The following is a 27,138-nucleotide window of genomic DNA, read 5'->3' as shown; positions in this document are numbered from 1 at the left end:
AGTGACCATCCAACAGCAGTGTTCGCTTTCCTTTGTTCTCAGCGTCTGGCAAGCAAGTCACGTCTTAGCAGGGATCATTTGAGGGCTTTCTCTTGTTCAGAACAGAACAAGTGGTTAGGGTGTTGAGGTTGGTTCTGAGCTCCAGCAAGTTCTGGGGCAGTGGTGCTAGCAGGTACTGGCATCCATATTTTCTCCCAGAGGAATCTGTCCCTCAGAACTCTGGTTAAATATAGACCCAAGGCTGCAGCAACTTCCCTGGAACCTGGGTGGAGGGGCCACCAAAATTCATCTCTCATCTCTCACGTCCCTTCCTGGCTCTTGTTTGTTGCCATTGGCAGAACTCTTCTTCAGCAGCTCCAGAAGCTTCAGACTCTGGTGATGGGCAAGGTTTCTCGGACCTGCAAGTTAGCTGGCACGCAGACTGGCACCTGCCTCATGGTGAGTTTCCCAAAGGGACAGTGCAGGAACAACCCCTGGCCCCTTGCTCTGTCCCCAGTGTCTCCCACCTTGTCAAGGCCAAGTGCTGTGCAGCTGGAGAGACCTTGAAGCCTGCTCCAAGCATGTTCCTCTGCATGTCATTACAGCAATGTGACCTGAGGATGTAGTTTGGCAGACTGCCCCTTGATGGAGAGGACAGTCCATCTTCCCACTGTCCCAGGCATTGTAGGTCTACAGGTTTGCTCTGTGGAGTCTGAAATCGACATCTCCTGTGTTCTCTCCTCCCCTTCCAGGTCGTTGTGTTGTGCTTTGCTGTTGCGTTTGGCAGCTTCTTTCAGGGCTGTGGGCCCTATCCTTCTGCCACCAAGATGGCGCTGCCCAGCCAGCATTCCATGCCAGAGCCGTACACAGCCTCTGTTGGTAAGAGAGCACTCAGCCACTTGGGAAGTATCTTGTTTTGCTTCTGTGGAACTGGATTTCTCAGCTTTCTGAAAGGAACCTTATGTAAACTCCAATTTTTAGAAAGAGGTACTAAAAGTGGAGCTTCTCCACTTGCACACAGGGGACTCTGGGGCTCAGAGTGCTGGTTCCCCTTGTGCCCCTCACCCACTGGGCGCAGGCAGCACTGGAAATTCTCTAGAGCTTGGGAAAGTTCAGCTTGCAAAATGCTGCTCCAGACTGTTCCTTGATGTGTTCTAGCATCCTCTTCTTGAGTTCTGATGAGAGAGTAGGATGTGGACTTTGAGAGGGGGCAAAGTAAGCTTTCTCTGACATTTTAAGAGAACTCCTGTGATTCTGCCTCCGCTGAGTGGAATTACATGTTACCATAGTCAGAATTTGTAAAGCAAAGTTGAAGAATCAGTCTGCTTTTCCAAGTATTATGCCTAAGATTTACAGATTGTGGAGCTCAGGTGTTAGATAAGAGGATATAAATCCATGAACTCTTCTAAATATGCAGGAGATAAAGGGGTAATGAGTAAGAAACACATATATGTATGCATACCAGGGCTAGTAAAAACAATCGTGCTGTTAGAAGGTACTGAATTTGGAATAGAGACGATTTGGGGGAAAAAGGCACACTCATACATTGCTGGTGGGACTGCAAATTGGTGCAGCCAATATGGAAAGCCATACGGAGATTCCTTAGAAAACTGGGAATGGAACCACCATTTGACCCAGCTATCCCACTCCTCGGTTTACACCCAAAGGACTTAAACACAGCATACTACAAGGACACAGCCACATCAATGTTTATAGCAGCTCAGTTCACAATAGCTAAACTATGGAACCAACTAGATATCCTTCAGTAGATGAATGGATAAAGAAAATGTGGTATGTATACACAATGGAATATTACTCAGCACTAAAAGAGAATAAAATCATGGCATTTGCAGGTAAATGGATGGGGTTGGAGAATATCATGCTAAGTGAAGTAAGCCAATCCCAAAAAACCAAATGCTGAATGTTTTCTCTGATATAAAGATGTGATTCATTATGGGGATGGCGGGGCAGCATGGGAGGACTAGATGAACTTTAGATAGGGCAAAGGGGTGGGAGGGAATGGGAGGGAGCATGAGGGTAGGAAAGACAGTGGAATGAGACAGACCTCATTACCCTAAGTACATGTATGAAAACACAAATGGTGTGACTCTACTTTTTGTACAACCAGAGACATGAAGAATTGTGCTCTATTTGTGGAATGTGAATTGAATTGCATTCTGCTGTCATATATAACAAATTAAAATAAATAAAATTTAAAAAAAATTTGTGGTAATTACCAGCTAGGTGTATCTCTGCCAGGTATAGGACAGAAGCACGAGCCTTTCCAAATGAGTTCAGTGACCTATTGGGAAGTTTGTTTTCCCCAAAGCAATATTTCTTTAAATCTTGGGAGCCAATGGGAGCATAGCTTCTATGTCGAGGAAAATTGCTGCAGAGCCATCTAGCTATGTGGCTGTCCCATAAAACAAAGGATATTGTCTGCAGCCTCTGGTTTATGGCTTTGGCTTCGTATCCTCTCCCCATATTCTTGATGAAAATGCCTTTCTATCTTCCCTCCCTACAAGACCTGCTCAATGGGGACGCTGCTTGTTTTAGCTGAGTCTGGACATCTCCAAGTATTTGACTCCTACTTGCGTGAATGTTTTCCCTCGATAGTCATGGGTGGGTAAGGAGGGGAGTTTTATTTTCAAAGCACTGGGGGTGGTAGTGGCTTTGTGTTTGTTTTCTATGGTTCTTCCAGCACTGTATAATTGGTATAATTTTTCAGTGCACAAACTCTGAGGCCCTGAAGCCTTTATAGAAAGCCGAATCCAGTTGGCATCCTAAGTCTTGGACAAGAACAGCACATCAGTTTTCATCTGCCACTGGCCCTGGGCATTGGGAGGGAGGAAATGTGTAGGACTCCAGTTTTTTTTTTTTTTTTTTTTTAACACCTTATTGTTTTTCTCGGTCCTTAGTGAGATCCAGGAACCTGCTGATCTATGAGGAACAATCTCCCCTGGAGGAGTCGTCCAGTCCAGCCTCGCCTGGGGAGCTTGGGGGCTGGGAAAGATCCTCCCTGCTCAGGGCCTCAGGGCTGGAGTCCCTGCCAGATGTGGATCTTCCCCATTTCATTATCTCGAATGAGAGCGGCCTGGAGAAGTCTGTGCTGTTGGAGCTGCAGCAGCACCTGTGAGTCCTAGGATGGCTCTAGCCCCATGGTGTGCTGAGGATGGGGTCGGGGGAGCCACCTGTCAGGGGGCTAAGGACTCTCCTAGAGACCTGGGGTGGTTCCTTGGCTCTCCTGGACCTGTTTTCCACGACCACTGGCAGTAGGGAGTGTCTGCCTCTCAGCAGTGGTTTCCCGGAGTGGGGAAAAGGCCTAGTGGAACTCCCTGATGTCCCCAGCATCAGTTGGGAGCAGGTAGTGGTGGCACCAGAGTGAGGCAAGGTCTGAATCCCCCTCAAAGCCGCATAACAGCAGTGTTGGCTATGCAATCCCTCAGATGTTCTCTAGCTTCCTTCCAACCAGAGGGAAAATAAATGTTTTGTTGTATATCAATAGACATTTATAGTTTCTGTGTCAATTCAGATGTATTAACTATAACTGTGGATTCAGTGTGATTTACCTGCAATGCTTGGGGCTAGACATGCTTTGAATTGAGAATTATTTTTTATTTTGGAATATATTTGCATATGCTTAATGAGATATCTTGCTGCTGGAACCCAAGTCTAAAGGTGAAATTCATCTGTTTCACATCATAGACACATAACCCAAGGGTAATTTTATACATTATTTGTAGTGCTGCCTGCACTATAGTGTTGACTACGACCTTTCACATGAGGTCAGGTGAGGGATTTTCCACTGGTGGCATCCTGTTGGCCCTGAAAGTTTTAGATCATGGAGCATTCAGAATTTGGATTTTTGGTTTAGGGATGTTCAGCTTATATAAACTTATAATTACATATCTACATTGGAAATGATAAGTGTTTAGAGGCCCTGTGTGTGTATATTTTCCCATATTGCAAATACCTTGTATTGGGCTCTGATTCTCCCTGAGTTGTTCCTCTTAGATAGTTATGGGGAAAACATCCTTTTGAAAACATAAAGGCTGATAGGACCACAGGTATTGTTCCTGGGGGAGGTACCTGGGCATGCCCATCAGCATACCTGGGTAGTATAGTTGGTGATTCAGCCGAGCTCTGCTCCTGGGCTTCCCAGCACTCAGGCTGTTACGGTATCAGTGGGAAAGATTGCATTTCACATTCTTCAGCCTTCTTCCCTCGACCCACTGAGGGAAGATTCACAATTACATATATTTTATATGTATCATTATACATGTACATTTGACATTTACTAGTGCCGAAGGTGTCAAGCACGTTACAAGTGTGCTGTCATATAAATCCCTTTAACTACCCGAAGAGGTCTGACATTATCTTTATTTCCATTGTAGAGAAAATCTGGAGCCACCCTGAAGCTCTGTTGGATAGAGCTACTGGATTATTTGGCTCATAACTCCAAAAGAGAGGACATCAAGCCTTCTCTCCTCTTTACTAAGCCTTTGAAAGTCCCATTCAAATTCCCCTTGTTTTGTGGTATCTCCTGGATGGTAAAGGCTTCTTAGCTCCCATCCGAATGCCTAGAGACTTCTAGGCTGTTACACAATTTGATAATGTCTTTATTTTCTGTTTTAGTATTGTTTCAAATTAATGCACTTTAAAAAATCCTTATCTGGATTATTAGGTCTTCAAGACCAGGGATTAGCCATTATCCTTTTATTTCTCCTTCCCAAAATTTAGCACTGGGCTCAATATCCTTAGTAAATACAGTCATCTAAAGCAATTTATAATAACCAGTGTACAGCCACCATGCTTATCCTCTGGGCTGGGATGCCTGGTCTTGGGTGGGGATAAAGGTAGGAATGTGGACAAGTGGGTAGCAGCGGACATTGAGAGCAGAGAATTAACTAGGGAGTGAAAAAGACAAGCCTGGTTGTGCCCCCCCTCCACCGGGGTTGCAACCATCCAGGGATCATGTGACACTGAGAAGCACGGGATTTGTACCTAAAGGTAGTGGCTAATATATATATATTTTTTTTTTGATGCCTTTACAGGGTCAGCACTAAACTGGAGGGGAACGAAACACTAAAAGTTGTAGAACTCGACAGAAGAGTGAACACCACCTTCTAATGAGGCCGCCTCCACCCCCACCCACCCTGCTTCCCCTAACTCTGCTTCTCCATCCCCACTCCACCTTCATGAGGTTCCCTCTGTGCCGCTGGGTCTTGATGGAGTCATGGATAGGCGTTAATGGTTGGGATAGGAGACCGAGGGAGCTGGCATCTCTCCTCCGTTTTCCTTACTGCCATAGGAAATTGTTTCAGGGGTGGGGTGGGGGTGGGACAAGCAGGCTTGTTTCCACCTTTAGTGCCAAAAAGATACTGCCTGATTCGCCCCTGTAAGGTGTGACCCCCGCCCCACCCAAAAAGAGATGACGGTTTCAGTTGAGACCCCAGACTCTAGCCACAAAAACAGCATGAGGCCTGTTGGGATTTGGAAAGCACTGACTTTTGTCCTCCCTTGCTCACACCTGGGCCTCCAGTGTGAAAGCCCCATCAGCCCTGGGAGCTCCCGGGCATCCTGACAGTACCCCCTCTCCACTCTGCCCTTGGAGCCCTGCTGGACTGCCCCCCACTCTGGTGCAGGCAGACTAGGGCCCCCCGTCATATTCTCAGGCCGCAAGTGCAATGCCTGAGGCATCAGGCTTTTCTCCTCCAGGCAAACCTGCCCACCCCGTTGCTTGTAGAACCTCCCCACAGCCTCTCTCCCTCCCCCATAGTTCTGCCTTCCCAGCTTCTCCTCCCCATTTGTAAATAGTATTTATTAGCTTGCCAAGGCTTCCCACTGGCAACCATGCTGAAGAGATTCAGGGCCTCCCTCGAAGCTAGCAATATCTTCTGTTGGCCTTCGGACCTAAGAGGGCACTGGGATCCCCATTTTCGATATGATGTTTTATTTGCTTCCTTTTTTTTTAATTGGAGGTCTGTAAAATAATGACTATGGAGAAATAATGTGTGTCCCCCTGTTGGATGAACTCAGAAGGAATGTGGCCCTGTGGCCAAATGCTATCTCCAGTTCCCACACCCGAGAAGGGAAGCCCTGTCCCCACGGCAGGCGTTTCCGAGGACCCTGCTCCTGCCCTCTACACCTGCCTCCCCCTCCCTCAGTCCCACTTTGCCCTCCCTTAGCCATCTCAGCTGAGGGTGGGGGCGGATGGCGTCTGGTGTGCACATTCTTATCTTTTATGGTCAGGTTTGGCTACTTCGCAGCTCACCCAAAGAGATATAACCTAAGCCCCAACCCACTTTTATTATTATTTTTTAATGATTAAAAGTAACTTTTGTAGTTTAAAATTTTTTTTTTCTCTTTCATACATATAAGAAATGGAAATTGCCTTTCTATTGTACAAGGTAGAAGACTCCCTTTAAATGTTTTGATGTCTCCCCCCCCCCCCCCCGCCCCCCCCCCGCAGCTTGTAAAAGATTTTGTGCAGGAAATGTGCTTGCATTGTGTACTTTAGTTTTAGTAGCCGCTGAGGGCCTTTATCGCTGGCTGCCCTCCCTCTCCCTCTCCCTCTCCCTCTCTCTCGGTCTCTCTCACTCTCATTATCTACATGGCCAATGGAGCCTGTACCTAAGAGGGATCATGTCCACTTGGGCCTCCCATTACATATCAGATGTAGGATGTGGCGTCATCGGCATCTGCCATCATATTCCCTAAACAGCGCTCTGCTTTCTCTGCCTGGGTCCACTTGGGGTCACCAAGGAGAGTGACCCCTCTGTCTCCCTGTTGTGAGGGGAGGTTTGTGATGGGAGTTAGCTGGGCTTACCTCATAGTGTGTCAGAGCATGGTGGCCCTGCTTTCTGTAGGGTGCTGGCTGTCCCTCTAGGGTGCTGGCTGCTGGTTCAGGCATCTGGACTGTGAGCAGGAGGGGCAGCTAGCAACTTCTGCTTCTGCTTTCCTTGGCTCCACCCTCTCAGGATTCTGATGCTTCTGGGCCTGGCTGGTGTCTGGAAACCACAGGCCTCAACACACACCATCCCTTTCTTTAAATGCCAGGTACTTATCACATGTAGGGATACCTTTGGGACCCTTCAGCAAAATCACAGAATTAACTCTAATAGGTGCTGAGAAAGGTACTCAAATGTAAGAGCAGAAGAGAGATATGGGCCAGCGCACCTATGTGCTGCATCTGAACCCGAGGGGGTTTATAGGAGCCAGGGTAGAAAACCCCACTCTTCTGAATAGAAGCAAGAAGAGGAAGGAAACTTGTAGCCCTTAGTTCTTTGAGGATTTTATTTTCTCCCTATCTATTCTTGCTGGACATTGCTCTCTCCAAACAATAGGCTTTTGCTGTGGGAAACTGTCTTTCCAGAACAGGGGTCATCAACCAGAAAGCTCAAATGGCCTCTTAAAGGGGCTTCCAAGAGCCAGCCTTGCTGCTTGTCTGAGAAAGCCTCTGTCCACCACGGTTGGCTAGGGCGAACTAAACGGTGGTCCCTTCAGGAGGACAGAATGGGGTTGAAAGGACACAGAAGAGTGGGATCACACCAAATTGATTCCAAATGCTTAATGGATTTTTGCACAAGTCCTGTTCAAGGGTTGAGCTCAGAATATTAGTGGATTTGTTTTCCATAGCAAGCAAGTAGGCCCATAAATCAGTCAATAATTTGTGGTTAGCTCCAAGGATTTCAAATAGTGGCAGACATTGGCACCTGAACTTTAGTTTTGACAAATCTGAGACTGTTAGAGCAACCAGAAACCATAACAATAAATCTCATTATATTTTCCATCATGTAAACAGGTTTTCCCTCTTCTCTTTCATTGATTACATGAGTAAAAGAAATATCTTGCAAAGACTCAAGAGAACAAGTAATTCTTTACTGGATGAGAAGTGAGTGACCCAGGCCCCCCACTCCACCCCGTGTGGTTCTTTCTACAGCTCTCAATTTTGCACTTAGAAATGGACACTGTAAATGAGAAGGCTCAGCGCCAGCTTCAAGAAAGAATTTCTGAGAAGTGTCAGGACACTGGAGTCTCACTCACAGAAAGAGCATTCTAGAAAAGTCTTGACAGCTGAACTAAGTTGCTGCATGTCAGCAAGAGGTGGGGGTGGGATTTGATATCAATGCAGGCAAGATTAGATAACCTTTGGGTAACATAAATAATTTTGATTTGCAGATCTAGTTTGTAGACTGGGAAAGCAGCTTCCAGTTCAACTTATTTAACAAGTCAACTATAAATTCAGATTTTTTTCCTTATTAATCTCTAGGTTCAGGTTGGATACCAAAAAGTGGTCTGAGCCTTATATGGAGCAGGGGTGTTGACTTGATGCTTCTCTATTCAGGCACTGAGTCAGTGTCCAGTAGTTTTGTCACACGTGCTTTATTAAAATTCTTTTTCAGCATTTCATGTCCCCTCCTTTCCCTGTTCAGACACCAAGCAAAAGCAGAAGAGCAGAATCAGAGGCCCCTCTGGGCCAGCTCCTCTGAACACACACGTCATCTGAGTTGTGCATGTGAGCACCGCCCAGAAATGGAGACATCCCCTCCCCATTTGAGGAATGTCTATCCCTGCAACCTGGCCAAAATGGGGACCTGGAGGAGGGAGACAAGGCTTGGCCGCCCCCTTTGTCCTCCACAGGTCACTATTTTGCTTCTGTTGAAACTAATCTTTGAGAAACCTGGATGAGAGACCTTGGCATTCCTGCTTGCAGGACTGGAAGGACCTAGGAAGCCATTTGCCATAGGAGAATCCCAGAGTGAGGGACCTCCCAATTGAAGGTTTTCAGCTGAGACAATTTGCACATGTGATAGGCTGAGCCTGCCTGAGAGGACAAGAGAGAGGAGGGGGCTGTGAGACGGGGACCTAGAAGGAGCCAGAGACGGATTCCAGATCAATCATTCATCCATTTATTCAGCTACCCCTCAGACTTCAGTTTGCTAAGAGTGCTGCCTGAGGCCGCAGGGAATGTTGGGGCATAAGAGAGATCGAAGAAGCTTTATTTAATCAATAGCTATTCAAGTGCTAGGTGTCCCTCTGTCTCTCTTTCCCTCTGTGCGATACACACACACACACACACACACACACACACACACGCCTCCCTTATCTTTGATACTTACTTGTGCCTTAAATGTGCCTTATGTATGAACCCAGGACGACAGGAACCCCTTGTCCCGGGAGATGTTATATGTAGACTTATGAGATTGAAGTGAATGTGGGGAAAATACCTTTTTCAAAAAGCTCAAAATGGTTTCCTAAAAGTAAGCCACTGTTTTTAGGTTCACCCATCAGGAGAAAGAAATAGGGTTATATCCATTAGGAAAATCCATTTTATAGAGGTGCAATCACATCAAAATAAATGGACAGCCAAGATTAAAGGTATTATAAATCCTCACAGCAAAGCATTTTCTGAGTGCAGAGGAACCTGGTCCATCTGAGGATTAATGCTCCATGCTTCTGTGGTCAGAGGGTCAGAACTCACCAGAGAGGGGGAGAGAGAAAGCCTAGGTGTTTTATTATTTGGGGCAACAAAATTCAGGAATGTTTTGTTTGTTGTGGTGTGGTTTCCATAGTGGAGGGAAACAATATTTGGTGGTTGTTGGCTGAGGTGTTGGATGTTGTGCTAAATAAGTTTGCATCTTTTATAGATACAGAAAACAAAGGCAACTAGTTAATCACCATGAGGTGGGAGAGAACCCAGTGAGATGGAGTAGGTTGAGCACATTCCTTTTGGAGGGCTCTGTCTACGTTCAGGCTGTGGCAGGGAAGAGTTTCTGCCAGTGCGGTGGCCCTGCTGCGCCTGCTCATCTCTCCCTCTCCTGCAGAGTGTGCTCCAGATGTCTGTCTCCTCTCTTCCACATCCCATCCTCTGTGAGTTCCAGCTAGCAGCCTTTGCATTTGGGAAAAGGGAACCCGGGGGTTTCGGCTCTATTTCTCTGCTCTCATCCCTCGCTCACCAGCTGCGTGGAAAAATGAACTTTTTGCACTCGTGGTCTACACTGCTTAGAAAATCTCTCTTTTAGATAAAGTGCTTTATGAGTCTATGGAAAACACCAGCACTCTCTGCAAACTGTGAGTGACCCTTTTGGAACAATGGTGAGCAGACCCTGGGCTGTCATCATCAGTGAGCTTTAATGTCTGTTCTCACAGCGGGCTTTCCTCTCTCTTGTAGCAGGTTATATAGATCAGCAGTGTTTAAGTCCAAACACATTGTAAGTCTATTATCTGTCCTGTTGCATTATTTTTATGGTCTTTTATTCCCTATCCTACTAAGTAAATACCAAAAAAATTTTTTAAAAAACGCTTTGTATTTAGTTTGAAAAAAATAAATTGAAATTGTAATGCATTTGTATTTCCATTTCTTGCAAATAAATATTTTTCTTAAATAGTAAAATGTTGTCCAGTCTTTAAAATCCTGGTAATGTGGTTTTAAAAGCATTTTGCCCTTTTCCAAAACACGGACTTATGCACGTACATCTAATCAATCTCTCCTGATTATCTGGTCAACGTGAAAGCAGCAGCTCAAACTAGCAATTTGTATATTATGTGGTGCTAAATCCAAGCCAAGAAATGTAATTGTTTTTTTCAGTCAGTGACAGGAAGAGAAATCGTTTTCTCCAGAGATTTCACTAGCCTGACTGCTATTTGCGTTGCCTCCTCCAACTATCCCCTAACTAGACTCAAAGGTCTCTGGCTTTGATTTTGCTTTCCTGGTCTCTGGATGCCTGAGAATGAGACTTTGAACTCGAGCCAGAAAGGAATGCTCCTTCTTCACGTGAACAGTTGAGGAGGAGGCCTAACACACATTCATGCTCCAAAAACTCGGATGAAATAGTTGATAAAGGTCAGTGCACTCGAGCAGAATAATCATCATTCCATTGCACTCTCTGGATCCCAATGTAATTTTCTCTACTCAGAGAAAGTAGGGGCTTCGTTTAATCTCAGAGCGAGTGCTCCAGGATGTTAAAGTCCAAGGGTACGGACCATGTCCACCTGGGGTGGGGGGGAGAAGACTCCCCCTACCTCTCTGCAGCATTCCTAGCCTTCTTTGGTCTTGGAGGTGTATTAATGCCCATGGCCTTTCCCTCTGAGCAACTTGACCTTCTCTTCTATTCCTACATATGTGGTATATCCCTGCAGAAGAACCTGTTATGGAAGCCCCTTGCTGGACATGATCTTCCCAGTTGGGGGTGGAGGGAATAAACATGGATTTAAGAACACTGGGTGTTAATCGTACCTTTTTATTTACTATATTGCTAATGCTTTAACATCTAGCGCCTTCCTGGGCCTGGAGGGCCTGCCCTTTGCTCCCAGTTCCTGGCCTGTGAGCAGGCCATTCATCCACAAACCAACCACACAGAGGCCACACCCCAACCACCTCCGTTATGGGCTCTTACACACTTCTGATGCTCTGGGCCACTATACCCTGCTCTAATCACCCCAGAGCCAGGTGCCAACACAAATGGACACAGTCCTTATATCCCAGACCTTGATGAAATTAATCAAATTAGCCAATTCTAAACCTGCTTACCTTGCCTTGCTTGTTCTTGGATAAACCACAATAAAGGCTTTTGCCCTCTCTCTGTCTGCTTGCTAGCTGACTCTGGGACTCCTCCATGTGGCCCCATGTAAGGTAACCTGACCCTCATCTTGGAAATCATGGGTAACAAGTTCTCTTTGCAATGGAAGTTGTCTCCCAATCTGCTGGCCTCACCAAACCTGAACTATAATAAAACCTACATTCTAAAACACATTCCTGAGGCATTAATATGTCACATTAGAGGCAGATCCCAGACTCTCAGGCATCTGGTGCTTCACACATGGGCCTGTTGTGACTTAAATTGTGTAACACACATTTATTGTACAATTCATGCTGGTTGTCACTTCTGTTCCAGAGAAGAAAAGTGAGATCTATGGGGAACTGTGTGCTTGTTGCTGGGAAAAGAAATCAGGTGTCTAAATTCCTAATCCTGTGCTTAGGTTCCAGCACAGATCATGCCCGACTTTTCTGCAATTGAGGCAACAGAAGCAGGGAAACACTGACATGCAGGGTGTGGGATCTGAGTGGGACCCAGGAGATGGACACCTGTGGCCTCTTGAACTAGTTGTACGATTAACTTGCTGGCCTTGGGGGAAGGAGATGCTTACTGAGTATATGTTCTGCACCAGGGGGTCTTTGTATATTATCTGTGTTCTTAATTTCTCCAAAAATTTTATGGAGGATATATAATTTTCCCCTTTCACAGCCGTAGAAACTGTTTCAGAAAAAGTCATAAATCCACCAAGGTCATATAGGAAACTAGGTACAGACAAAAGGTGTGAGTCTAGTATTCTTTAAGTCTGTAGTCTGAACTATATCCTATGCTGGATATAGTATATAGCTGGAGCTTAAAGATTTTTACCCATAGAAATAAAGGTGTTAACCTACATCAGAGGTTGCAAACCCTCAGCTCATACACAGTTGTTTATGGTTTAATCCTGGGCTGTTTCAAACATTTTAAAATCATTGGTTAATATTTTAAGATTCAAATATTTAAGAAAAATAAGATACCAGATTTCTGTCTTAAACTCTTGAGTGACAGCAACTTCAGGAGCTGAGTAGAACTTGAGATGCAGGCCATCTCTGGGTCGCTACGTTCACCCACACCTAGGCTGGTTCACTCATTCTGATACTTCCCTGGGCCCTCTGTCACCTGGATTCACAGCTTCTGGACTTTATGGTGGCTGACTCTTTGGAGGTTACAATAAAGGAAAAAATAGGTGGTGAACTAGGAGGTGCAGAGGGTGGTTAGTTTCACCAAGGGACAGGAAATAGGAATCCCGGGCAGGGGGGAAGGCAGGCTGTGAGTTGTAGAGGCATCTGCACATCAGTTGACCCTCTTTTCATGATAGTCCAAATTTTTGCAGCCGGAGGTCTGTTTTTGCTCTTGGAGATAAATCTTCATTAATCTAAAAAAATTGTAGTAAAAATATCTGATTAAGGGGGCTGGAGTTGTGGCTCAGTGATAGGTTGCTTACCTGGCATGTGTGAGACCCTGGGTTCAATCCTCAGCACTGCATATAAATAGATAAAAGATCCATTGACAACTAAAAAGTATTTTTAAAAAATCTGAATGATCTCATTTGCACAAGACCTGGTGCTCTACCCAGAGCTCTTTCTCATGTCCCCTTATACACCTGTTAATCATCAAAAGGAGGGTGGGACAATCATCATTGTCCCTGATGCTCAGCTCAGGATATAGGGCCCATAGAGACATGTCCGCCTCCACATTTGGTTATGTGGTAAGTAAGTGCAGGGAAGAACCACAAACCAGTTTTCCTGATGTCCCTCCTAGCACCATTTCCATTAGCCATGCTTCACCTGGGCAGAGGACACTCTAGCTGTCCTTGTCCTATGAGCCTTCAGTGGAATTACATATATCCAAGATGCCATTGCCATGCACTTTTTCTTGGTGTCTTGGTTGAAGCACAGGATTTGGGGACACTCCCAAAGTCATCTCTCTTGAAAGGGAAAAAGAAGGAAGTGATTTCCAGCAATACTTGGTTTCACCATTGGAGAGGATGATTGCCCTTGGTCCCTCATCACTGGATGGCCACGGGCAGGTGGCATGAGTTGATGTCATCTCCCAAACGGGCACCAGCTGTGGCTCCATCTCTTGGCAATTTTAAAGCAGAGTTCTGGCCCCGCGAGGAGGGCATGTGTTCTCCTCCTCCCTCTCTGCTGTTGTTTTTAGATGAAGGGACAAAAATATCCACCGAGGAATACCATGAGAGCTGCCAGAGAGGCTGCCGTGCTGTTCTCTGAGAAGCCTGTTTCAAAATGTTGAATGTTTCTTAAATGAGAAGTCTTTGGGAATTGGGCAGCCAGAGCCTTCACAACTAATGGCCTTCCCAGCACCTCTGCAAAACAGATGGTAAGTTCATTTCCTAGTGGGTCTAGAAGCTTCCATAAGCCTGAGTGGTTCAAAGGGGGAAAAAAAACACAATCAAACAACAACAAAAAAAACTTCCCTGAAAAGACAGGTTGTAAATGTGGAACCACCTACACTTAGAGCCTCTGGGACAGAAAAGGTGCCCTCAGTCCCCATGGTGTTCCTTTCTTGTCGCAGTCACCTGAGAGTTTACATGCTCTCGACTCACAGCTTTTCCTCATGGTTCGTGGTAGTTTAAACGCATATGGATGCAGACAAGAAAATACAGTTAGGTGGTATTTGCAGTATTATCACAAAAATAATCCCACGAGGTAGGACTCCAAGGGCAATACTTGTCCAGAGATGTGAGGAGACATGGGAGGGACTTCCAAGAAGCCAGTCAAGCTGGGGAGAGCACAGCCAGGGAAGGGAAGGAGCTCCGGAGAATGCTGCTCAAACCTCTGGTGAAATTTTCCTGCAATTCAATTAAAAAAAACAAAACAAAACAAAAAAAACATTATTGCTGTGATATCATACGTAGCTTTGAAAAGTTAGAGTACTAATAAGCTTTTGTTGAAATGTGGTGGCCCGTTGTTCTCTTTCCATCCACAGTTTCTACATCTTGGAAGTAACCAATTTCAATTTCTTCTCATACATCTGAATAATGTACTTATGCTGCTAATACTTGATAATCGATTTTGAAATCTAGCATTAGCTTCTTATGATGTAGGAGAATTGTGAGATTTCTAATGCACACTGTTCTGGTTTGATGTGCGGTGTCTCCCAAGTGTTCACGTGAGAGGCAATGCCAGAAGTTTAGAGGGGAAATGATTGGGTTACAAGAGCCTTAACCCAATCGGTGAATTACTCCCCTGATCGGGATTAACTGAGTGGTAATTAAAGGCAGGTGGGGTGAGGCTGGAGGAGGTGGGTCCTGGGGGTGCGTCTTTGGGGTATATAATTTATATCTGGAAAGTGGAGTCTCTCTCTGCTTCCTGATCATCATGTGAACTTCTTCCCTCCACCACAGTCTTCCACCATGTTGTCCTGTTTCACCTTGAGCCCCAGGACTGGAGCCAGCCTTCCGTGGACTAAGATCTCTGAAACTGTGAGCCCTCAAATAAACTTTTCCTCCTCTAAAATCCTTCTTGTCAGGTCTTTTAATCATGACAGTGAAAAGGCTGACTAACTCACACATGTCTCTCCTTGTTTTTCCTATCAGAGTGTTTACATTAGAGGTTGTTTTCTGCTGAGTCACTTCAGGATTAGGGTTCTTTCCTTTTATAAATTTTCTTTTTTAATAGAGCTTCATGGTTATATGTAGTAGTGGGTTCATCCTGACAAACTCATATATATATGGAAGTCCATTTCAGTTCAAGATCCCCCATTTTCCCTCCCTTTTTCCCTCCCATCCTCCCCCTTTCTCCTTCCTCTACTAGACTTCCTTTCACTCATCGTTAATTTGCATTTGGTTCCCTATGTAATCTTATCCTTCCTTCCTCCTTTCTTTTATTTTACCCTCATTTCCACATATGAGAGAAAATATTTGACTCTGAGTTTCTGAGTTTGGTGAATGTCACTTAGCATGATTTTCTCCATTTCCAACTATTTCCTTATCAATTGTCCTCCTTCCTTGGATTAGTAATTGCCTCATTTTATTATTTGGTTCATCTCTGTGTGGGGGTTGTATACTTATATATAATATTTAATATAGAGAGATAATTATGATTATTTATTATGTGTACTCATTTATGATATTAACATAGACAACACCCAAATAAATATATACCAGCTGCTTCATCAGTTTTAGTGCCTACAAATATTATGTTCTCAATATTCAAATGAATGGGTTAATCTGGCTTTTTTTTTTTTTAATACACTCCTCTGAAAAACCTCTAATTACTCACCTCCTCTTTTGTTCTGTTTTACAGCGTCATCCCAGGACTGCTCTTCACCATGGTGCTGGGAAAACCCTTTCCCATTTTGCCCTCTTGGAAATCCTGTTTTCTGGACCACAAGCCTCTTTTTTCTTGGTTTATTCCCTTCTTTCCTTGGATCTCACACTCTAGTGGGCCTAAGAAGGGGGATTGAGGGTAAATTGCTTGATTCTTACTGTTATAGTTAAAGCTTCATCCCCGGGTTTCATAAATTGACTTCCAGACCACTCACGTATAATTGAATCAAGCCTTTATTGAAGCACACCGGTGGCGGCTGACCAGAACATAAAGCTGTTCCCCTGATCAGCCCCGAACAATTGCAAGGGCGCTCTTTATAAGTCTGAAAACCGCAAAAGGGATGTTCGGGGGGGCTAGCCAATGCAAGCAAGCCAGGTTACAGAAGCAGGACAGTGCAGTCAAGCGGAGGGAAGCCTAACCAATCACAGTTAGCCCAGTCACCCCAGTTACAGAAACAATGCTCCATTAGGTAGTTCCGTGTTCTTAAAGGTTTCTATAGCAAAAGGAAAAGAACATCTTGCTCCAGTCATGACTCTTCTACTTGGCATGGTTGTTTTACAGGATGAAGTCACAAAACAAAATGGAGTCACATTTGCTCCTACTATCACATTACAAGTCTCATCATAACAGACTCTACTTTTTTACATAGCTGAGAAAAATCACCTGGGAAAAATCTTCCCTCAGCATTTTTAAGGAATTATTCTATCATTTTCTAGCTTTCAGTGCTATTGTTGAAACATCCAATGTTATTTTAATTTCTGATTTTTTTTTTTTTGGTGGTGGTGCTGAGGTTTGAACCCAGGGCCTCATGCATTCCAGGCAAATGTTCTACCATTGAGCCACATCCCCAGTCCCACAGATTCTTTTTTTCCCTCTGTATTTATTGCCCCCAAATGATGACCTTTTGTTTAATGTATTAAATCTTTTCTTCTGCACAATCATGTCCTTAAATTCTGAGAATATTTTTGAATAGCTTATCTGATTAATTTCCACTCCTGAATTATTGTAATTGTGGGCTGGAACTCTTAATTTTTAAATAATTTTTTTATTGATTTACATCTATTCATTTTCTTTTATAAATTTTAATTTCTTCTACTTTACTTCCCACTTCTTCCACTAAAATTTTGCACCTCATTTTTTTTATGTCAAAGTTCTACAATTTTTTTCTTGCTCATTGCATTCTTGCTGGTTTTAGAAGTAATATCTTCTGTTAATGATAATATTTTAAGACTTATTTTCTGGTTCCTGCTTTGTTTTAATTGTGTTTCCTGGTTTGTTTTGGCCTCTCTTTTTTATATTACCAGCCATCCTCAAAGATCTGAGTGGATAGTGCTCTCCATTCCCATTTGCATGCATCAAAGTGCATTAATGATTACGGTGATTTGTTGTCTTCTGTTTGTGTGTCTGGGTAAGTCAGGATGTTCATTTTCCATTAGTATTTTTTCAAACAGAGCCTAAGGTGGAAAAATCAAGTAGTATGTTTTGACCAGCAATTTTAAAAAGAGAAGCAAAATGAAATGGGAAAGGGTGGAATGGAATTTCACAGAATAAAAGCAAAAATACCAACGAGGGAATGTAATTGTATGCTGATATTCTGGAATCAGAGTGGGCAGGAGAGTCATTCAGTGTGCAGCTTACCTCATCCTTCTGTTCTGGTCCTGTGCCCCACTGCTGCCTACTTTTGTCTCTGGTGGCTTTAGCTGTGTGTGTTCTGCTTTATTTACCTGCTCAGAGAACCTCCAAGAATATTTAAGATGACTCAGTTCTTTTTCTCACCTCATCATTGCCCAATTCTGGGGTTTTAAACTGTTGCAAATACATTTTAATGCGTAGGCAAGATAGTAAATCAGGTATCTGTGACTAATGAGGATCCACTCTACAACTAAAATACTGGATGAAATTGCACAAAAATAGAAAAGAGGCTCAAAATTATGGCATTCTGAAGTCCTTATGTTGTTCAGGAGGAGAGTAGTATACTAATTTTAGTTAAGTTAAACATGCGTTGAAGAGTGAAAAAAATCACGTGTTTCAAAAGAATAAAAGGAATTCTTTGTATTGCAAACAATAACAACCACAAGGTGTCATTTTATTCCATCAAACTAGCAAAAATTAACATCCAATAAAAACAAGTACTGGTGTGCATACTGGGAAACAGAAACACACGTTGCAGGTGGGAGTATAAACTGAGGCAACCATTTGGGGCTGACACTGAGGACCAACAGTCAGGGAATCTCTTTTGCCCTGCTCAAACTTCATTTCCCTTGGATATTGCTTAGCCTTCTTTGGTCTCCGATGTTTTTTGCATTGCTCTAGAGGTTCTTGAGTTTTGGCACAGACAAGGGTGAAGTAGCTCTTTATGTCTAAACAAATAGACATTATTAACAACTCAGAGTTAGCTTTTGACAAAATTTTAAAACAATTTTAACCTGAATTATGGTGCTGTTGGCCCTGAGTTCAATGCCAGTGAATCAAGAATGCAGTGCACAGAGAGAAAAAAGGAAGAGGAAATGCCAGTCTGTATGTGAGGCCACTCTAGAAAGTGTTAAAATAACATCTATAGTGAGTGATGAAAAAGATAGAAAAGCAGGTAAGTTTGTGAATTATGAGATATTGACTGAGTTTTGAAATGCATAGTGGACAGCATTGTTGTGGAACGGAAAGGCAAGGAAACTTATGGTATTACCCAGGGTCAGAAAAATGTTACAGCCTTCTCAGCTGCCTGACTGTCTCACACATTTCAAAAGGTGGTAAGGCATGAAAAATGTTAAACTTGCATTCGAAGAAAGAACTGCAGTTCTGGAGGTTGCATAACAATTTTTAACACACTAAGTGTCATACAGGGAAGGGTTAACTGGAGGATCTGGTTCCAAGCTTTGATTTGTCAGGCTGCAGACATTGCTTAGTAGTGGAGTGCTTGCCTGGCATGCAGAAGACCCACGGTTTGATCCCCAGCACTGAAACACAAGCAAGATGAAACCCACAAAGCTTTAATTTCTCTGTGATTGCATTTTATTCTAATTCTTAGTTTGTAGTTTTGCTGGGTATATAATTTTAGGTTGACAGTTTGTTTTGATACCACTGTCCTCAGTGTTCTGATTTTCCTGTTGAAAAATCAGTTTTTGTATGACTTGATTATCTGAAGATAATCTGGCTTTTTTCCTTCTGGCTATTTTGGGATCTTTTCTTGGGCTCATAACAAGCTCAATGATATGTTTATTAACCTCACTTGAGATTCATTGTGTTTCTTTTATGTAAGGATTGGTTCATTTTCTTGATTTTTTTTTTGAAATTATCTTCCATTATCTTCTCAAATATTGCCTCTTCCCCTTTCCTTCTACCAAATTGTTTGGAGCTCTGACTACTTTTTTTTTAAGAGGATTTTTTTTTAATTTTTTATTGTTGGTTGTTCAAAACATTACAAATTTCTTGACATATCATATTCCACACTTTGATTCAAGTGGGTTATGAACTCCCACCTTCACCCCATACACAGATTGCAGAATCACATCAGTTACACATCCATTGATTTACATATTGCCATACTAGTGTCTGTTGTGCTCCGCTGCCTTTCCCATCCTCCACCATCCCCCCTCCCCACCTCTCCCCTCTCCTCCCCTCCTCTCTCTCTACCCCCTCCACTGTATAACCCTGAGGGTCTCCTTCCATTTCCATGCAATTTACCTTCTCTCTCCCTTTCCCTCCCACCTCTCATCCCTGTTAAATGTTAATCTTCTTCTCCTGCTCTTCGTCCCTACTCTGTTCTTAGTTACTCTCCTTATATCAAAGAAGACATTTGGCATTTGTTTTTTAGGGATTGGCTAGCTTCACTTAGCATAATCTGCTCTAATGCCATCCATTTCCCTGCAAATTCTATGATTTTGTCATTTTTTAATGCAGAGTAATACTCCATTGTGTATAAATGCCACATTTTTTTTATCCATTCGTCTATTGAAGGGCATCTAGGTTGGTTCCACAGTCTTGCTATTGTGAATTGTGCTTCTATGAACATCGATGTAGCAGTGTCCCTGTAGCATGCTCTTTTTAGGTCTTTAGGGAATAGACCAAGAAGGGGAATAGCTGGGTCAAATGGTGGCTCCATTCCCAGCTTTCCAAGAAATCTCCATACTGCTTTCCAGATTGGCTGCACCAATTTGCAGTCCCACCAGCAATGTACAAGTGTACCCTTTTCCCCACATCCTCGCCAGCACTTGTTGTTGTTTGACTTCATAATGGCTGCCAATCTTACTGGAGTGAGATGGTATCTTAGGGTGGTTTTGATTTGCATTTCTCTGACTGCTAGAGATGGTGAGCATTTTTTCATGTACTTGTTGATTGACTGTATGTCCTCCTCTGAGAAGTGTCTGTTCAGGTCCTTGGCCCATTTGTTGATTGGGTTGTTTGTTCTCTTATTGTCTAATTTTTTGAGTTCTTTGTATACTCTGGATATTAGGGCTCTATCTGAAGTGTGAGGAGTAAAGATTTGTTCCCAGGATGTAGGCTCCCTATTTACCTCTCTTATTGTTTCTTTTGCTGAGAAAAAACTTTTTAGTTTGAGTAAGTCCCATTTGTTGATTCTAGTTATTAACTTTTGTGCTATGGGTGTCCTATTGAGGAATTTGGAGCCCGACCCCACAGTATGTAGATCGTAGCCAACTTTTTCTTCTATCAGACGGCGTGTCTCTGATTTGATATCAAGCTCCTTGATCCATTTTGAATTCACTTTTGTGCATGGCGAGAGAAAGGGATTCAGTTTCATTTTGTTGCATATGGATTTCCAGTTTTCCCAGCACCATTTGTTGAAGATGCTATCCTTCCTCCATTGCATGCTTTTAGCCCCTTTATCAAATATAAGATAGTTGTAGTTTTGTGGATTGGTTTCTGTGTCCTCTATTCTGTACCATTGGTCCACCCGCCTGTTTTGGTACCAGTACCATGCTGTTTTTGTTACTGTTGCTCTGTAGTATAGTTTGAAGTCTGGTATCGCTATACCGCCTGATTCACATTTCCTGCTTAGCATTGTTTTTGCTATTCTGGGTCTTTTATTTTTCCATGTGAATTTCATGATTGCTTTCTCTATTTCTACAAGAAATGCCGTTGGGATTTTGATTGGCATTGCATTAAACCTATAGAGAACTTTTGGTAATATCGCCATTTTGATGATGTTAGTTCTGCCTATCCATGAACAGGGTATATTTTTCCATCTTCTAAGATCTTCTTCTATTTCTCTCTTTAGGGTTCTGTAGTTTTCATTGTATAAGTCTTTCACCTCTTTTGTTAGGTTGATTCCCAAGTATTTTATTTTTTTTGAAGATATTGTGAATGGAGTGGTTGTCCTCATTTCCATTTCAGAGGATTTGTCGCTGATATACAGGAATGCCTTTGATTTATGCGTGTTGATTTTATATCCTGCCACTTTGCTGAATTCATTTATTAGCTCTAATAGTTTCTTTGTAGAGCCTTTTGGGTCTGCTAGGTATAGAATCATATCATCTGAAAATAGTGATAATTTAAGTTCTTCTTTTCCTATTTTTATGCCTTTAATTTCTTTCGTCTGTCTAATTGCTCTGGCCAGTGTTTCGAGAACTATGTTGAACAGAAGTGGAGAGATAGGGCATCCCTGTCTTGTTCCCGATTTTAGAGGGAATGCCTTCAGTTGTTCTCCATTCAGAATGATGCTAGCCTGAGGCTTAGCATAGATTGCTTTTACAATATTGAGGTATGTTCTTGTTATCCCTAGTTTTTCTAGAGTTATGAACATAAAGGGATGCTGTACTTTGTCGAATGCTTTTTCCGCATCTATCGAGATGATCATATGGTTCTTATTTTTAAGTCTATTGATGTGGTGAATAACATTTATTGATTTCTGTATATTGAACCAGCCTTGCATCCCAGGGATGAATCCTACTTGATCATGGTGCACAATTTTTTTTGATATGTTTTTGTATCCGATTTGCCAGAATTTTATTGAGGATTTTTGCATCTAGGTTCATTAGAGATATTGGTCTGTAGTTTTCTTTCTTTGAAGTGTCTTTGTCTGGTTTAGGTATCAGGGTGATGTTGGCCTCATAGAATGAATTTGGAAGTTCTCCCTCTTTTTCTATTTCCTGAAGTAGCTTGAAAAGTATTGGTATTAGTTCTTCTTTAAAGTTTTTGTAAAACTCTGCTGTATACCCATCCGGTCCTGGGCTTTTCTTAGTTGGTAGTCTTTTGATGGTTTCTTCTATTTCCTCAATTGATATTGGTCTGTTTAGGTTGTCTCTATCCTCCTGACTCAATCTGGGCAGATCATATGACTTAAGACATTTATCTATGCCTTCACTACCTTCTAATTTATTGGAGTATAAGGATTCAAAATAGTTTTTGATTATCTTCTGTATTTCTGAAGTGTCTGTTGTGATATTGCCTTTTTCATCCTGTATGCTGGTAATTTGAGTTCTCTCTCTTCTTCTCTTCGCTAGCATGGCTAAGGGTCTGTCAATTTTGTTTATTTTTTCAAAGAACCAACTTTTAGTTTTGTCAATTTTTTCAATTGTTTCTTTTGTTTCGATTTCATTAATTTCAGCTCTGATTTTAATTATTTCTTGCCTTCTGCTTCTTTTGCTGTTGTTTTGCTCTTCTTTTTCAAGGATTTTGAGATGAAGTATGAGATCATTTATTTGTTGGTTTTTTTCTTTTTTTAAGGAATGAACTCCAAGCAATGAATTTTCCTCTTAGAACTGCTTTCAGTGTGTCCCATAGATTCCGATATGTTGTGTCTGTGTTTTCATTTATCTCTAAGAATTTTTTAATTTCCTCCTTGATGTCTTCTATAACCCGTTGATCATTCAGTAACCTATTGTCCATTCTCCAAGTGATGTATGCTTTTTCCTTCCTTCTTTTATCGTTGATTTTCAGTTTCATTCCATTATGATCAGATAAGATGCATGGTATTATCTCTACTCCTTTATATTGTCTAAGAGTTGCCCTGTGACATACTATATGATCTATTTTTGAGAAGGATCCATGTGCTGCTGAGAAAAAAGAGTAACTGCTTGATGTTGGGTGGTATATTCTATATATGTCAATTAAGTCTAGGTTATTAATTGTGTTATTGAGTTCTATAGTTTCCTTATTCAACTTTTGTTTGGAAGATCTGTCCAGTGGTGAGAGAGGTGTGTTGAAGTCTCCCATGATTATTGTATGGTGGTCTATTAGACTCTTGAACTTGAGAAGAGTTTGTTTGATGAACATAGCTGCACCATTGTTTGGGGCATAAATATTTATGATTGTTATGTCTTGTTGGTGTATGTTTCCCTTAAGCAGTATGTAGTGTCCCTCTTTATCCCTTTTGATTAACTTTGGCTTGAAATCTATTTTATTTGATATGAGTATGGACACTCCTGCTTGTTTCCGAAGTCCATATGAGTGATATGATTTTTCCCAACCTTTCACTTTCAGCCTATGTATGTCTTTTCCTATCAAATGCGTCTCCTGTAGGCAGCATATTGTTGGGTCTTGTTTTGTGATCCATTCTACTAGCCTGTGTCTCTTAATTGGTGAGTTTAAGCCATTAACATTTAGGGTTATTATTGAGATATGGGTTGTTCTTCCAGCCATATTTGTTTATTTCTGTTACTAAACATGGTTTGTTTTCCTCTTTGATTATTTCCCCCCCCTTTACTGTCCTACCTCCCACTGTTGGTTTTCATTGTTATTTTCCATTTCCTCTTCCTGTAATGCTTTGGCGAGGATGTTTTGAAGAGATGGTTTTCTAGCTGCGAATTCTTTTAACTTTTGTTTATCGTGGAAGGTTTTAATTTCATCTTCCATCCTGAAGCTTAATTTTGCTGGATACACAATTCTTGGTTGGAACCCATTTTCTTTCAGTGTTTGAAATATGTTATTCCAGGATCTTCTAGCTTTCAGAGTCTGTGTTGAAAGATCAGCTGTTATCCTGATTGGCTTACCCCTAAATGTAATCTGCTTCCTTTCTCTTGTAGCTTTTAAAATTCTCTCCTTATTCTGTATGTTGGGCATCTTCATTATAATGTGTCTAGGTGTGGATCTCTTATGATTTTGCACATTCGGCGTCCTGTAGGCTTCTAGGATTTGGGATTCTGTCTCATTCTTCAAGTCTGGGAAGTTTTCTCTTATTATTTCATTGAATAGACTGCTCATTCCTTTGGTTTGGAGCTCTGTACCTTCCTGTATCCCAATGACTCTTAAGTTTTTAAAAAAAAAACACACACCTTTATTTTATTTTTGTGTGGTGCTGAGGATTGAACCCAGGGCCTCATGCATGCTAGGCAAGTGCTCTACCGCTGAGCCACAATCCTGCTGGATTGGTGAAGGCTTTGTTAGGACTCTATTTCATTTAATTTCTCTGCTGAGTCCCATTTCTTCCTCTTTACTTTTATGATTTTGGATCCTTAGTTATCAGCCTATACCCAAGACTCAGTTTCAGCATCTCCTTCTAGAGAATGAAGCCTGTGACACAGCGGATTAGACATGATAATAAAGAGAACTTTTAAATTGGAAACTCTTCTGTAAATGAAGTGGCAGCACTGGGAATTTATAAGACCTTTTACCTCCTTAGTATTCTATAATCCTAGATATCTCCTTGATTGAGAGAAACGAATTTATCTTCAAACATCAAGATTAGGACCCAGAGATAGAGATGGAAAAGAGGAAATGTTTAGCTTGTTCTAATAAATGAATTAAATGGTTCTACAGTGGAATTCTTCTCTAAAAATAGACTAGAATGTTTGAGTATTTAGGGTACAGATGTTGGAGCCAGACAGGGTTCAAAATCCTGATTCTGCAATGCTATCTTTGTTGTTCCGGAAAATTCTCCTAACCTCTCTGCTTCAGTTCCATTGGATGTAAAATGGGAAAAAAAAATTGATACCTATCTTATAAGGTTTTTGTGAGTTTAGAGTGAGTTAATAAAAGCCATATAATAATTACTGACATATGGTATTCACTACATAAGTGTTAGTATCATTGTGTACATAGGATTTCTAAGTGGAGATTTCTCATGGACTAGAACAACATCTACAATGTAAAACTTCTGATTAATTGACAGTAATATCACAAAACCCATTCATGACCCTACTTGCCCCAGAGGAATCTTTCTTCTCTGAAAATTGTTATATTACCCATTGTTTCTACTGCAAGGGCCTTGGGTGGGCATGCTACTTTATCAGGTACCAACACACTGTGGCAGGTGCCCAGAGCACTATTCCCAGAAGAAACCAGCAAACTTCCCTATCAATGGTTCACAAAGCCTTATCTAGGAAGTGTTTCTCAAAATGTGAATGCTTAGGCCCCCATTATAAGACAGTCTGAATGGTTTGTAAATTCTAGGCATCAGTATTTACCACATGCTTCCATTGAGACATTTACATTTTGAAATGTAAATATTCCTATGCAGCTAATAGCTGTATATACAAAAGAATAGACAGGTAAAAGGGGGAGAAAGAAACTTTTTTTTTTGCATAGAATATGATTAGTTGAATAGATAGGTTAAGTGGCACAAGACACACATCATGAAACAAAAATAGATGAGTGAAACTGCCGCAGTCTGGCTGGGCACAATTCAGGAGCCACTTGTCAAAAGAAACGAACTTTATTTTTAGAACCACACATGCCAAACCACACAGCTCCTCAGGAAAACCTTCAGAGCCCAACTGCCACCACCAGCTTCCCACAAGCCTCTCCACCTCCCCCACTCCTCCTGCTCTTGAGGCTGATTGGCTGGGTAGCTTGGGCAGAGCCAAAAAAAGTCCCCCAATGAGCAGCTCCGTGGTCTGAAAGGGCGGGGAAACAACCCAATGAGCATCACCGCAGAGGAGCCAATCAGTTGGCAGCTAGAAGTTTGCTGGGGCCGCTGTGAGCCAATCATCAGATGGCAGCTGGAAGTTTGCTGGCAGCTGGAAGTTTGCTGGGGCCCATTCGGCTGTGGCTCTCAACATCTCCCCCTCTCTGTTTAAACAACAAGCATGTGGCTTAGGGACCATGCCTGCCTTAGGTTGTCCAATACTACATATGGTCCTCACCTGTCATCGGATAAGCTGACCTCAAGGCTTCAGCCTCCTGTCTTAGGTTGGTACCATTGCAATTGGATCTTACCCGTCATTGACTACCGGTCCAGCATACAGCCACACCTGTGGATAGGTCTTTGTACCAGCGGGGGGGGTGAGGTTCTTTGCCTCACCTCTGTAAAATTAATGAGTGAAACTGTGGATGGAACAGAGGGAGAGAAACCGATGAAGTAATTATAGGTTCCAAAAATTCCTCAAAACCAGGCATAATATTCAATCTACATTTTTATAAGTTTTTGGTGAAACTACTGCCTCTGAGGGTCTTGGGGGGAGTTTAAGCTATGCACAGATTTAAGACCCACAAATCTTTTTTTTGCATAGGCAACTCACCCACTAATGTAATGGTGGGTCAAACATTGGCACTTTGTGGGCGTCCATAGGGGACAATCCCCCAAACCAGTGAACAGCCTAGACAGCCACTCCAGAAATGCAAGCTGCAAGGGAGGCCCGCCTCTGGTCAGTGCTACAGAACTAACACCATTGTCTGCTTAGGTGCCTTCAGCAAAGGGCTGACTGGGCCAGTAGATGTTTTTTTGTTTTTTTTTTTTTAAAGAGAGAGAGAGAGAGAGAGAGAGAGGGAATTTTTTTTTAAAATATTTATTTTTTAGTTTTTGGCGGAGACAACATCTTTGTTTGTATGTGGTGCTGAGGATTGAACCCGGGCCGCACGCATGCCAGGCGAGCGCGCTACCACTTGAGCCACATCCCCAGCCCCCCAATAGATGTTTTTGGAGCAGGGGATGAAGGTTCACTGCCTGGAAGAGAGGCCTGCTTGTGCTTGTAGCAGGAGTTCTCAGCACCTGAGGAATGTGTAGAGTTCTGACCTCTTGACCAGACTTTTTGCTGCAGGCCTGCTAGAGTGAGAATCAACACCCACCTTACCTTTCCCTCTGGACCACACACTCCTATCCGATGAGGCCAATGGTCTCACTGCACCAGTGCTAAGGATACCACACTGGTTGGTACAAACAGGCAAAGAAACATCACTAGCCATTTGGGAGACAGGGATGTCTGAAAAAGGGAGCTCAGGCTGAACAATCAGATTAGGTGCTTTCTTCGGAAGCAGAGCTAATGGAGGAACTGAAGAAAATGTTAATACAAATATAAAGAAGGCTTTTCAGGATATTTACTTAAAGAACAAATTAGAGTTTCTGGAATCAAAAGAAATTCTGAATTTAAAAATGTATTAGGGAAAAGAAGAAAATATGC

The 27,138-nt window shown here is 42.5% G+C and overlaps 1 protein-coding gene and 1 long non-coding RNA gene across 2 annotated transcripts in view; both read left to right on the top strand.

Annotated features, from left to right (window-relative positions):
- Window positions 1–10,375, top strand: part of Creb3l2 (cAMP responsive element binding protein 3 like 2) — a 110,925-nt gene extending 100,550 nt beyond the window's left edge. The window contains exons 9-12 of the mRNA XM_046434102.2: window positions 339–438; window positions 732–858; window positions 2,898–3,111; window positions 5,034–10,375. Coding sequence (XP_046290058.1) covers window positions 339–438; window positions 732–858; window positions 2,898–3,111; window positions 5,034–5,109 — 517 coding nt within the window. The 3' untranslated portion in view covers window positions 5,110–10,375. The remainder of the gene's footprint in view (window positions 1–338; window positions 439–731; window positions 859–2,897; window positions 3,112–5,033) is intronic.
- A 3,352-nt stretch (window positions 10,376–13,727) lies between these two features.
- LOC131423815 (uncharacterized) lies at window positions 13,728–16,949 on the top strand. Its single transcript, XR_009225874.1, has 3 exons — window positions 13,728–13,895; window positions 14,923–15,000; window positions 15,824–16,949. It is a non-coding gene; the product is annotated as an uncharacterized LOC131423815 (long non-coding RNA).
- Window positions 16,950–27,138: the final 10,189 nt, after the last annotated feature.

Source organism: Marmota monax, unplaced genomic scaffold (genome assembly GCF_021218885.2).
Source record: "Marmota monax isolate L192 unplaced genomic scaffold, Marmota_monax_Labrador192_F-V1.1 WCK01_AAM20220418_F8-fsc00122, whole genome shotgun sequence".
NCBI classification, from domain to species: Eukaryota; Metazoa; Chordata; class Mammalia; order Rodentia; family Sciuridae; genus Marmota; species Marmota monax.
This window is presented reverse-complemented; position numbering and strand designations above follow the sequence as displayed.